The following is a 14426-nucleotide window of genomic DNA, read 5'->3' on the forward strand; positions in this document are numbered from 1 at the left end:
ATTGTGATCCATTTTTTTTTTCTGGCATGGCAGCAATACACTTTTGTAATAACTGATTATTTACTGACAGTAGACACAATTTATGATTGTCTTTTTTAGTGCATGAATATAAATGTATATCTTTGTCATGTTATCCTTATCATACCTTACAAGGGAAATATGCAAACTACTCAATAAAAGCTTACAATAAGTAAAGCACAAGGATACTGTTTTAGCAATTTATTTGTATAGCATTTTTAACAGATATTTCACAAAGCAGCTTTACAGAAATCTTTACAGGATGTAGATTTCAGTCTGTCATGAGCAAGCCAGAGGCAACATGGCAAGGAAAAACTCTCTGAGAAGACATGAGGGAGAAACTTCGAGAGCATGGGAATGTAAATCATTACAGTATACAGTTGAGGAAGAATAAAGGAAAAACAGTAAGATGTGTTTTGAAAGAAAGTATAGTATGATCATTAGTAAGCCCAGGGATGAGCACAGCACAGTATTTATGGCTACAGAGGTGCTTTTAGAAAGTACAAATGTACAGATTTGACGTGAAATTATCCTCTGAAGCAAGAGTGACAATGATATGCCTTCCAAAACAGTGCTAAGTTACTGCTCTTTCCTTTGGATGTCAGGCTCCAGGAAGCAGGCCTTACGCTGCTGGTACAAAGATTCCAGCAATGACCCCTCCTCAGTCAGGTGAGTGACTCATGCTTTTCGAGACTAAGTGTGTTTATGTCATTTCAGAATTTTTGTCATTTTTTAATAAGTTTACAGCTTGGAGGTTCAACATTGACATTTATTGTTCATCTTCTCAGACTTGGAAAATGGAAATATTAATTCTATATCCCCTTCAGACATAATGTGTACAATTGTACACATGAAGTTCCATAGCATGAAGTTCCATAGCATTTTTCCTTGCGTCCAAAGGGGATAAAGACGAATGCCAATACAGATATTAGTTGATCTATATTTTACACAGATGCACACCCCTTCTAATGCACAATATGGGTCAAAAATGACCCGCATTCATTTTCCAGGTTATTTCATGCTGACTGAGTTTTTCTTTGCTCTATCTTTTGAAATCAATTTATTTTATGATTGAATATTCCAAGTATTCTTTAAATATCTTGCTTTTAATTACCACAAATCATTAATTTAATTTTTTCTTTCCTACTTTATGAACAAAAATACTTTTATTACTACACATGGGTCATCCAAGTGTGATTTAAAATTAAATGTCTTGATACTATAATAATAATAATTTGTTTCAAGTAATTACTTTAGCAGTGAATGGGGCCAGTTATTTATTTATTAACTATGTAGTTAGCTAAGCCAACTACAATAAAATTAGCTAACTAAAGTAGAATATGCCAACAGCTAGGTAGCTAATAGTAATTACTTGTAACTTTCTGACAAGTAATCTATTCACTCTCAAGGTAACCTAAACATAATCAATTTTTTTCTAAGGTAATGTTAGAACAATTGAAAAACATTACTTACATGTATTAGATGGGCAAAGGGCACTGTGCTGAGCTGTGAAATGTGAAATGTGAAACACAAGCACAATTCACAGTTCCCACCAAACGCTGTAGTAAATGCATGCGGGTCGTTTCTGACCCATGTGTGTAAACTTGATGTAGAATTACAAAAGCTGTGCTTGTTCATAACTTAAGAAAGGAAAAATAAAAATGATGATTTGTGCTAAACAAAAACAAGATATTTACTGCATATTTGGAAAAGTAAATGACAAAATGAATTTATTTCAAAAGTATATCATAGAAACACTCAGTCATACATGAAATGACCTGGAAAATGAATGCAGGTCGTTTTTGACCCATGTTGTGCATTAGAAGAGTAGTGATACAAAAAGGGTTTTTATTCAAAAAGTAAGAAAGGAAAAAATAAAATAAGGATGTATGATGATCAAAAACAAGTTAATTGAGGAATACCTTGAATACCGAATGATGGAATTAATTTATTGCAAAGGTATAGAAGATAAAAACTCAGCCGGGTCACTTTTGACCCATGCTTTGCATCAAAGGGTTAAAGGAATAGAATATGCAAAGTAATACATGCATGGGTTGGTAGCTTGTAATATTGAGAACCCGTAAGAAAAGTTTCAGGCATGTTTAACCATTTATAAGAAAGTTATGAGCGTTTTTGTATTGCTGCTCTAATGCCACCAGGAGGCTGCCATGTTGCCTGTTGGAAGGGCGATGCATGATATCATTTGGGTGCAAGGTTGAGTGTACTGAAGGGGCAAAGCGAAAGGTCTACTAAGCTGACAATGTTGATTTTTTCACTATAGTTCAAGTTCAAGTCAGCTTTATTGTCAGTTTCTTCATATGCACAGGTCATACAAGGAAATTGAAATTGCGTTTCTCTCTATCCCATGCAAAGACATAGACAAACATAGGACTGACATTAACAAGACAAACATTAAAGTGCAAGACAGGACCAATAACAGTGTAACAAGCAATAAGTAATAATAAAGTAATGATTAAAAAAAAACAATTGAAACATTTAACATTTAAAAATTTAACATTTAGAAAAAATAATCTGCTTTAAAGACAGGAAGATAAAAACAAGACTAGTATACAAGACAGTACAGTACAGCACAGTCCAGGGCAGTCCAGTTGAGGTTATCACAGTAGCAGCATTCAGAAGCAGCATATGGTAAGTTGTTATATTGCAGGGCCCAAGGCAGTTCTTATGAGATAGTTCAGGTAAGGTGCAAAGTCACATGTGTAGTTCCATAGAGAAGTCTTTTCCGTGGAGGGCAGCAGCAACAAGAAACAGTGTATGGTGTGTAAAAAAAGTGAAGTAGTGCAGGTAAAGGTGCAAAGTCACATAGTGCAGTTCCATAGTCAGAGTCTTTCCTGAGTTCGAGTCTTTCCGTGTGTGTATGTGTGGGGGGGGTTCTGAGTCAGAGTCTTTCCCATGCGGGGGTGGGGGGGGGCAAGATCCTAACTTCTTGGCTGTCTGGTGGGTGGAGCTGTCAGTGATGGGAGAGAGGGGAGGGAGTTCAGCATCCTGATGGCCTGGTGGATGAAGCTGTTGGTGAGTCTGGTGGTTCTGGACCGGAGGCTCCTGTACCTCTTTCCAGAGGGCAGGAGGCTAAACAGGTTATGTGCTGGGTGAGTCTCATCTCTCACGATTGTGAGAGCTTTGCTGGTGAGGCGGGTGGTGTATATGTCTTGCAGGGAGGGGAGGGGTGCATTGATGATCTTCCCAGCTGTGTTCACTATACGCTGCAGGGATTTCCTGTTCTGGTCAGTGCGGCTCCCGCCCCATACAGTGATGCAGCTGGAGAGGATGCTCTCAATAGTCCCTCTGTAGAACGTAGTCATGATGGGTGGTGGGGCACTGGCGTGCTTCAGTTTGCGCAGAAAGTAGAGGTGCTGTTGGGCTTTCTTGGCCAGTGATGCAGTGTTGTTGGTCCAGGAGAGGTCCTCGCTGATGTGCACTTCAAGGAATTTTGTGCTTCTCACTCTCTCCACAGCAGCACCATCGATGGCCAGTGGCAGGTGTTGGCTGTGGCCTCTCTGGAAGTTGACAACAATCTCCTTTGTCTTGCTGACGTTCAGCAGGAGGTTGTTGTCTCTGCACCACTTGGCCAGAAGGTCCACCTCAGTCCTGTAGTGCGTCTCGTCACCATTGGTGATGAGACCCACCAGAGTTGTGTCGTCTGCAAACTTCACCAGATGGTTGGTACTGTAGGTTGTTTTGCAGTTGTGTGTCAGCAGGGTGAAGAGCAGAGGACTGAGCACACAGCCTTGTGGAGCTCCTGTGCTTAGCGTGATGGTGCTCGAGGTGTTGTTGTCGACACGTACTGCTTGTGGTCTCTTGCTGAGGAAGTCTAGTAGCCAGTTGCAGAGGGAGGTACTGAGGCCCAGCTTGCCCAGTTTGCAGATCAGCTGTTGGGGTATTATGGTATTGAATGCTGAGCTGAAGTCAATGAACAGCATTCTCACATATGAATCTTTTTTCTCCAGGTGAGTGAGGGCTGGGTGAAGAGCAGAGCAGATTGCATCCTCTGTGGAGCGTCGGGCCCTGTATGCGAACTGGAAGGGGTCCAGGGTGGGTGGGAGGGTGGATTTGATGGATGGATACATCTGAAATAGTGTATTAATGAGCTGCAATCCTGACTTATGGACAAACCTGAACTTTTTACCTGTAAAATAAGGCTGAAACTATGTGCTATACTACTCATTAGCATGCTCTAGACTCCATCCAGCCATCCATTATCTGTAGCCACTTATCCTGTCCTACAGGGTCGCAGGCAAGCTGGAGCCTATCCCAACTGACTATGGGCGAGAGGCAGGGTACACCCTGGACAAGTCGCCAGGTCATCACAGGGCTAACACATAGACACAGACAACCATTCACACCTACAGTCAATTTAGAGCCACCAATTAGCCTAACCTGCATGCCTTTGGACTGTGGGGGAAACCGGAGCACCCGGAGGAAACCCACGTGGACATGGAAAGAACATGCAAACTCCACACAGAAAGGCCCTCATTGGCCGCTGGGCTCGAACCCAGGACCTTCTTGCTGTGAGGCGACAGTGCTAACCACTACACCACCGTGCTATGCTCTAGACTCATTCATGAAACACTTTCTCATCAAGACGTCCCCAGGCTAGCCTACCATAATTACCGTAGTATGCAGTCCAACCCCCATGGCAACGCAGAAAGAGGGTAAACAAACACTGCTTTACTATATAGGATTCATGTGAACATTACAGGAAGATGCACTTGTACGAAAAAGGTGGAAATATTGCCAGAAACACCCGAGCTGCTGGTATGGTATGGATTTATTTGGTAAAATTCATACATGTAAAAAGATACAGTATAAATAGCACCAAGGACAACACAAAGTATAAAATAAACTTATTTCCAATGTGGTCCTCTTGATGACAGCAGGAAACAATAAAATATAAAAGACAATAATAAATTGACAAAATTGTATAAACAAAGAGGAAAGTCATAAAATATGCTAACTGTAATTATCACAGAGTACATCTAGATTACAGAAATGGCACCAAAATGATTAAAAATTAGTTATATACACATCATAAAACTGGGTTTGGAATTTACTCCATAAAAACTGTTTCACCTGTTTCTTAAAATGATCACATGTTTGACTAGATTGCACTGATCAAGATCGGCTATTCCACAAACAAATTCATGTATACCTAAAAGAACTCCGAATGATTTCCATAAAGTGTAATGTCACTTACAATACACACCCATATCTGACAAAATGGACCATATAGTGCCAGTGACATTTCTTCATTGATTTCCTTGAGTATTTTGGACAATGACACGAATAATGATGATGGTCATGATAAACATCCATCCATCCATCCATTATCTGTAGCCGCTTATCCTGTTCTACAGGGTCGCAGACAAGCTGGAGCCTATCCCAGCTATGGGCGAGAGGCGGGGTACACCTTGGACAAGTCACCAGGTTATTGCAGGGCTGACACAGAGACAAACAACCATTCACACTCACATTCACACCTACGGTCAATTTAGAGCCACCAATTAGCCTAACCTGCATGTCTTTGGACTGTGGGGGAAACCGGAACACCCGGAGGAAACCCACACAGACACAGGGAGAACATGCAAACTCCACACAGAAAGGCCCTCGCCGGCTACTGGGCTTGAACCCAGAGCCTTCTTGCTGTGAGGTGACAGTGCTAACCACTACACCACCATGCCGCCCCTCATGATAAACAGGCATTACCATATCAATTAGTTACACACAAGTGAACAATATTTATAGAGTTCCAGTTAGTCATTACCTAGGCTTTTCTGACAACACTAAATCAAAGCAAGACACCCAACAAACATCAAGCCGCTTAGCTGCATCAGCTGTTTGTTTATTACGTTTATGCCCAAAGAAACTCAAAATAACTAGGGCTGTCAAACGATTAAAAAATGTAATCGCGATTAATCTCAGAATTTCATATAGTTAATCGCGATTAATCACATTTTTTAAAATCTATGTAAATGAATAAAGCTTTTAAAGTGAAATGTTACAATTAAAATGGTGAACACATTTTATGCTAAAAGTACTTGTTAAAAACTGCTGGGATAAGAGAAAATGGTAAGGGAGTTTATTCACTCACATACTAGGCAGTACTGAACATACAAAACACAAAATTGGATTTTGTGATGGATTAGGGAGCTGTAGTCTCAAATATAAAACATGTAGTTACATACTACTGTGTCTCAGTTCAGACATGTATGACAAAAGAAAATAAAAATGAAATAAAACTTCAATTGTGCTGGAGTTGTATTCAGTCACAGCCTATAGGACTTCACAGTACTGTGCAAACAAAAATAAATTGCAGTTGGACTTCAATAAAGACATTTGGTGTCATATCACAGTGCTACAGCATACTGAAATCTCACTTTACAAAAGTATTTTAGAACTGCAAAGTGCATACCAAAACCAACTCAATCACACTCTTCTTCTGAAATGAAACTTTTGAAATGAAACTTCCCGTTTAACAGACCTTTCTCCATCACTCACACTTTTATTGAAGCAGTGCGCGACAAGCCTCAATATGAACCACGGGTGACTCGCAGGGCCAAATTAGAATTTGCGTTAACGGCACTATTTTTTAAAATCGCGATAAATTGAGATCGTGTTAATGCCTTATTATCGCGTTAACTTCGACAGCCCTAAAAATAACATATCACGCTTAATAAAAAAGTTAGGGAAGCCATAAAAAGTGTTTTCTTACCCTTTGAAGTTCTCTTTTGCAGTCTACTGCCCATGTTGTCTTGTTTGTCTTGTTTGCTTTTTGGCCGAAGATTGTGGGAACCGCATCTGGATTCAGCACTGGCTTGTACAGTATTCCTAATGCCGGTGCATCTGAGTTGTTTGAGTGAAAATTTTTCTTCAAAATTTTCTGAGCAAATGAGCTGTGTTTGTTTACCCTCTTTCTGCGTTGCCACAGGGGTTGGACTGTCTACTATGGTGATTATGGTAGGCTAGCCTGGTGACTTCTTGATGAGGAAGTTTTTCATGAATGAGTCGAGAATATGCTAAGCATGCTAATGAGTGCTTATGCTGCCAGAAACTTGTAAAAACTCATGCACTTGCCTCTTGGACAGATTTAGGTAAGTCAGATTGTATGCAGATCTGTTTGTAGGTCGTCTAGCGAGATTACAGTCCGCAGAATGAGGCTGTCATGGCAGCAGTACTTTTACTGGGGATATAAATATGAAAAGTTATTTCCCTCATTCAGTCACATATGAGTAGATCAGCTGTTCACTATTCCCTCTCTGTTTATCAGTGACATCAGTATTATCTTTCCCCCTCTACTTTTTTGTTAGAGAAATGGAATCTCAATTTTTTTTCATATAAACTTTTAATGAAATAATCTCCAGCCAGAGGCAGCTTCAAGTCTTACTCGCTATGCGGAGTATGCGCTTCTGTGTCTTGCGCTCAAATGACATCAGAGCACTGCCGGGAATGATTGGGGGGATTTTTCTGATTGGTTAAAATATTTTCAATGGTGGCCTCCATGAAATCATCCATTCTGCATTAAAACGTGACTTTTGGAGATGAGTATCTTAGTTGTATAAGCTCCTTATTTTCAATTATTCACATGAATCGTTAGTTTATATCATAATCTATCTTCATAACTGTATTTTAAAAATGGGTGTTCTTTTCTTTTAAAGAACAGGGATCTATCAAAGTCTGATCTTCACAACACATGTTTGTGGAAGTGTATCATGGCACGAACAAAGGAGATTTCTGAGGACCTCAGAAAAAGCGTTGTTGATGCTCATCAGGCTGGAAAAGGTTACAAAACCATCTCTAAAGAGTTTGGACTCCACCAATCCACAGTCAGAGAGATTGTGTACAAATAGAGGAAATTCAAGACCATTGTTACCCTCCCCAGGAGTAGTCAACCAACAAAGATCACTCCAACAGCAAGGCGTGTAATAGTCGGCAAGGCCACAAAGGACCCCAGGGTAACTTCTAAGCAACTGAAGGCCTCTCTCACATTGGCTAATGTTAATGTTCATAAGAAGCCACTGCTCTCCAAAAACAACATTGCTGCTCCGCTACAGTTTGCTAAAGATCACGTGGACAAGCCAGTTGGAAAAATGTTTTTTGGACAGATGAGACCAAAATAGAACTTTTTGGTTTAAATGAGAAGCGTTATGTTTGGAGAAAGGAAAATACTGCATTCCAGCATAAGAACCTGTGGCAGCGGGGCATGGCCAAGCGTCGGTCTGTGAATGGAAATCGGAGTCAGGGAAGGTAAGTGGTGGAATCATTGCACCTGATGGGGATTAACCTGTGTTTGTGTGTCTTCCCCAGTGACCGCACCCTTTATGTGTGTGTGTGTGTGTTTGTATGTGCGCATGCGCACGCGTGGCTGGGAAGTGATAAAAGGCTGAAAAGCTAACAATAAATAGTTCATTGAGAACTCAGTTCTGGCCTGCCGTGCTTCTGTGCTCCACCCACCTGGTCCAATACTATAGTGGTGCCGAAACCCGGGAAAGTGCGGAAGGGAATGGCCACATGGAGTCCTCCCCCTTCAAGGACCTGGTCCATGCCCTTGCCACGGCCCAACAGAGCCAGCACCAGGCACTGATCACACTCTGGAAGGAGCAAGAACAATGCTTTGAAGCCCCAGTGCTGGCGCAACAGGAAGATTGCCAGGCATTCTGGCACCTGCTCGCGTCGGCAGGGGCCCTGATCACCACCGCCGCGGACCCTCCCCACCTCACCCTAATGAAGATGGGTCTGCAGGACGACCCGAAGCCTTCTTTGCTCTTTTAGAGCAGGCAGCCGAGGCGTGGGGTTGGCCAGTGGAACAGCGCGTGGCGCACCTCCTCCCCCTGCTAACGGGCGAGGCGCAGCTGGCCGCGCTACAGCTCCCTGCTAACAGCCAGCTGGTCTACGCGGCCCTCCGCAGGGCTGTCCTCCAGCACGTGGGTCGCACCCCAGAGAAGCAGCGGCAGTGCTTCCACGTGCTGCGCCTGGAGGTGGTTGGCTGGCCGTTCACATTTGGCCAACAACTCCAGGACGCCTGCCGGCGGTGGCTGAGGGCCGACAACCACGACGCCGAGGGAATCATCGATCTGGTGGTGCTGGAGCAATTCGTCGCCCGACTTCCAGAAGGAACCGCAGAGTGGGTCCAGTGCCATCGCCCGGTGTCACTGGATCAGGCCATCGAGCTGGCAGAGGACCATATGGCAGCTGTTCTGACGGCAGGACAGCATGTCTTCCCTTCTCCCCTCTCCCCTCTCTCTCTCCCCCCTTCTGTTCCTCACCCTCGCCCCATTCCCCCACCGCGGAGGTGGGGGCCGGATCCACCCCAGCCGGCCCGCCGCATCCACAGTGTCCTACCGTTTCCTACTTCCGTGTCTGTGTCTTCCCCCCTCAGGTGAGTGATCTCCAGAACATCGGTGCAGAGAGAGAGCCTGGGCTGGTATGCTGGCGCTGCAGGGAACCAGGGCACCTCCAGCGTCCGTGCTCGGCGATGGAGGTGGGCATGGTGGTCCGGATCCCCGATGCGCCGGAGACCGCCCTCGATCGGGCCAGAGCATATCGCATACCGGTGAGTATCCAAGGGGATACGTATCAGGCTTTGGTGGACTCCAGCTGTAATCAGACCTCAATCCACCAAAGCCTGGTTCAAGATGAGGCATTGGGAAGAGCACAATTGGTGAAGGTGTTGTGTGTGCACAGGCATGTTCACAACTACCCTTTAGTGTCGGTCCATATTCTGTTTCGAGGGGAGAAATTTAGAGTACAGGTGGCGGTTAATCCTCGCCTTACCCACTCGATAATTTTGGGGACTGATTGGCCGGGATTTCGGGAATTAATGACGCACTTGGTGAAGAGTGGGGCCTGCCATAATTCAGCAGGGGGAGGTCCCAGAGTGGCATTGGCGGGAGCAGCTGTCACAGAGCCATCTATGTCATCACCGCGTCAGAGTGAGGAGCAGCAAGCTCCTCCTCCCTCTCTTGGGGAATCCCTCGCGGATTTCCTGTTAGAGCAGTCACGAGACGAGACTCTGCAGCACGCGTTTGACCAAGTGAGAGTAACCGATGGTCAAACGCTCCAGCCAAACGCCACCCCGTCCTTCCCCTATTTTTCCATTATTAAGGATAGATTATACTGAGTGACGCAGGACACTCAGACTAAGGAACAAATAACCCAACTTTTAATCCCAAAGAGCCACCGGGAATTTATATTCCAGGTGGCTCACTTTAATCCCATGGCTGGACACTTAGGGCAAGACAAGACACTAGCCCAAATAATGGCCCAGTTCTATTGGCCAGGGATTCGAGGCGATGTCTGTAGGTGGTGTACGGCATGCCGCGAATGCCAGTTAGTAAATCCCACAGCCATCCCAAAAGCACCTTTGCGCCCTCTGCCATTAATCGAGACCCCGTTCGAAAGAATTGGGATGGATCTCGTCGGGCCATTAGATCGGATATCGCTTTATTTTAGTTCTGGTAGACTATGCAACGCGATATCCGGAAGCAGTGCCTCTTCACAATATCTCAGCATGTTGTATTGCTGAAGCACTCTTCCGCATCATATCCCAGGTCGGAATGCCCAAAGAGATTCTGACTGATCAAGGCACTACGTTTATGTCACGCACACCGTGCGAACTGTATGGGTTACTGGGAATTAAGCCTATCCGCACCAGCGTTTATCACCCACAAATGGATGGCTTAGTCGAACAGTTTAATCGCACCCTCAAAAACATAATTAGAAAATTCGTAAACAAGGACGCATGCAACTGGGATAAATGGCTTGAGCCCCTGTTATTTGCAGTGCGAGAGGTCCCACAAGCCTCCACGGGGTTCTCCCCGTTCGAATTATTATACGGGCGTAAGCCGTGTGGCATTGTGTGTGTGTGTGTGTGTGTGTGTGTGTGTGTGTGTGTGTGTGTGCACGCACGCGCTTGGCTGGGAAGTGATAAAAGGCTGAAAAGCTAACAATAAATAGTTCATTGAGAATTCAGTTCTGGCCTGCCATGCTTCTGTGCTCCACCCACTTGGTCCAATACTATAGAACCTTATCCCATCTGTGAAACATGGTGGTGGTAGTATCATGGTTTGGGCCTGTTTTACTGCATCTAGACCAGGACAGCTTGTTATCATTGATGGAACAATGAATTCTGAATTATAACAGCAAATTCTAAAGGAAAATGTCATGACATCTATCCATGAACTGAATCGCAAGAGAAGGTGGGTCATGCACCAAGACAACAACCCTAAGCACACAAGTCATTCTCTCAAACAATGGTTAAAGAAGAATAAAGTTAATGTTTTGGAATGGCCAAGTCAAAGTCCTGACCTTAATCCAAATGAAATGTTGTGGAAGGACCTGAAGTGAGCAGTTCATGTGAGGAAACCCACCAACATCCCAGAGTTGAAGCTGTTCTGTACAGAGAAATGGGCAAAAATTCCTCCAAGCTGGTGTGCAGGACTGATCTGCAGTTACTGGAAATCTTTAGTTGCAGTTATTGCTGCACAAGGGGGTCACACCAGATACTGAAAGCAAATGTTCACATACTTTTGCCACTCACAGATATGTAATATTGGATCATTTTCCTCAATAAATTAAAGACCAAGTATTTTGTCTCATTTGTTTAACTGGGTTCTCTTTATCTACTTTTAGGACTTGTGTGAAAATCTGATGATGTTTTAGGTCATATTTATGCAGAAATCGAGAAAATTCTATAGGGTTCACAAACTTTCAAGCACCACTGTATTAGCCACACAGAGACTTTGAGCTATTATTAGAGCAACTGACTGGTTATAGTCGGTTACACACACTCACCCCAGTATTTTTCACTCAGACTTAAGTATGCATTTCCCTATAATTTACTTAGTTACTATTAAAATCAACATCGACAACTATACACAATGGGGTGACCTGACAACCTGCCTCTAATCTCTTGCAAATTCCTTTTCGCTGTTGCTCTTTTGGTGTGTCTGGCTAAGTTTTGGCTGAGCTGAAGTCCCAGCCCTAATAGGAATGGTTCACAACTGCTATCAAAACATATCTGGGACAAAGTCCTGGAAAAGTATTAATCAGGCTTTGGCTATGAAAATATCCCAAACTTTGATCATTAAATTCGTTATTTAAAAAATGGACAGAATATGGCACAACCATGACTGTCCACCAAAAGTCAGTGTCCAGATAAAGAGGGAATTAGTCAAAGAAGCAACCAAGAGACCAAGATGAACTCTGAAGGAGCTAGATAGTTCCATAGCTCAGATGGGAGATGCTGTTTACATGGCAACCTGGACACTTCCCAAAGCAGGGCACTATGGAAGATTGGAAAATTTACATATATATATATATATATATATATATATAAACCCCGATTCCAAAAAAGTTGGGACAAAGTACAAATTGTAAATAAAAATGGAATGCAATGATGTGGAAGTTTCAAAATTCCATATTTTATTCAGAATTGAACATAGATGACATATCAAATGTTTAAACTGAGAAAATGTGTCATTTAAAGAGAAAATTAGGTGATTTTAAATTTCATGACAACACCACATCTCAAAAAAGTCGGGACAAGGCCATGTTTACCACTGTGAGACATCCCCTTTTCTCTTTACAACAATCTGTAAACATCTGGGGACTGAGGAGACAAGTTGCTCAAGTTTAGGGATAGGAATGTTAACCCATTCTTGTCTAATGTAGGATTCTAGTTGCTCAACTGTCTTAGGTCTTTTTTGTCATATCTTCCGTTTTATGATGCGCCAAATGTTTTCTATGGGTGAAAGATCTGGACTGCAGGCTGGCCAGTTCAGTACCCAGACCTTTCTTCGATGCAGCCATGATGCTGCAATTGATGCAGTATGTGGTTTGGCATTGTCATGTTGGAAAATGCGAGGTGTTCCCTGAAAGAGATGTCGTCTGGATGGGAGCATATGTTGCTCTAGAACCTGGATATACCTTTCAGCATTGATGGTGTCTTTCCAGATGTGTAAGCTTCTGAACTGAGCGCTGATAACAATTTGGGTCGTCCTTCTCCTCTGTAGTCCGAATGACACGGCGTCCCTGATTTCCATAAAGAACTTCAAATTTTGATTCGTCTGACCACAGAACAGTTTTCCACTTTGCCACAGTCCATTTTAAATGAGCCTTGGTCCAAAGAAGACGTCTGCGCTTCTGGATCATGTTTAGATACGGCTTCTTCTTTGAATTATAGAGTTTTAGCTGGCAACAGCGGATGGCACGGTGAATTGTGTTTACAGATAATATTCTCTGGAAATATTCCTGAGCCCATTTTGTGATTTCCAATACAGAAGCATGCCTGTATGTGATGCAGTGCCGTCTAAGGGCCCGAAGATCACGGGCACCCAGTATGGTTTTCTGGCCTTGACCCTTACGCACAGAGATTCTTCCAGATTCTCTGAATCTTTTGATGATATTATGCACTGTAGATGATGATATGTTCAAACTCTTTGCAATTTTACACTGTCAAACTCCTTTCTGATATTGCTCCACTATTTGTCGGCGCAGAATTAGGGGGATTGGTGATCTTCTTCCCATCTTTACTTCTGAGAGCCGCTGCCACTCCCAAGATGCTCTTTTTATACCCAGTCATGTGAATGACCTATTGCCAATTGACCTAATGAGTTGCAATTTGGTCCTCCAGCTGTTCCTTTTTTGTACCTTTTAACTTTTCCAGCCTCTTATTGCCTCTGTCCCAACTTTTTTGAGATGTGTTGCTGTCATGAAATTTCAAATGAGCCAATATTTGGCATGAAATTTCAAAATGTCTCACTTTAGACATTTGATATGTTGTCTATGTTCTATTGTGAATACAATATCAGTCTTTGAGATTTGTAAATTATTGCATTCCGTTTTTATTTACAATTTGTACTTTGTCAAAAATCCCTGCAGTAGATTGCCAACCTGTCCAGGGTGTGCCCCGCCTCTCGCCCAAGGTCAGCTGGGATTGGCTCCAGCTTCCTCTACAATCCTGAAGAATAAGCAGTATAGGTAATGAATGGATGGATGGATGGATATTGAAGAAAAAAACATATGAAATCTCATTGGAACTCGCCAATTGGCAAACATGTGGACCAAATTAATTGTGACGTTTGGTGGAAATGTGAGTGTGGTTTTTACCAGCTGGGACTGGGAAAACCTTCAGGTATAATGGCAAGGCAGATGGAACCAAATACTGGGCAATCCTCGGGAAAAAAAAATTCCAGTCTTCAAAAGACTTGACTTTTGAGACAAAGGTCAAGTTTCCAGCAGGACAACACTCCTAACCATACTGCCAAAGCTACACTAGAGTGAATAAAAACCAACAACTAAATCTGTACTATAATATTTAATTTAAACATCAATTGACTAATTGATAATTCATTCTCAAATTTAATATGGATGTTAAATCTGGTGATAGTGAA

At 43.0% G+C, this 14426-nt stretch overlaps 1 protein-coding gene across 6 annotated transcripts in view; it reads left to right on the plus strand.

Moving 5' to 3' along the window:
• Window positions 1-14426, plus strand: part of mapta (microtubule-associated protein tau a) — a 158571-nt gene that overhangs the window by 98942 nt on the left and 45203 nt on the right. For all 6 annotated transcript variants that reach the window (XM_060939388.1, XM_060939392.1, XM_060939387.1 and 3 more), the window contains one exon: window positions 624-687. In XM_060939388.1, coding sequence (XP_060795371.1) covers window positions 624-687 — 64 coding nt within the window. The remainder of the gene's footprint in view (window positions 1-623; window positions 688-14426) is intronic.

This window comes from Neoarius graeffei, chromosome 14 (genome assembly GCF_027579695.1).
Source record: "Neoarius graeffei isolate fNeoGra1 chromosome 14, fNeoGra1.pri, whole genome shotgun sequence".
NCBI lineage: Eukaryota > Metazoa > Chordata > Actinopteri > Siluriformes > Ariidae > Neoarius > Neoarius graeffei.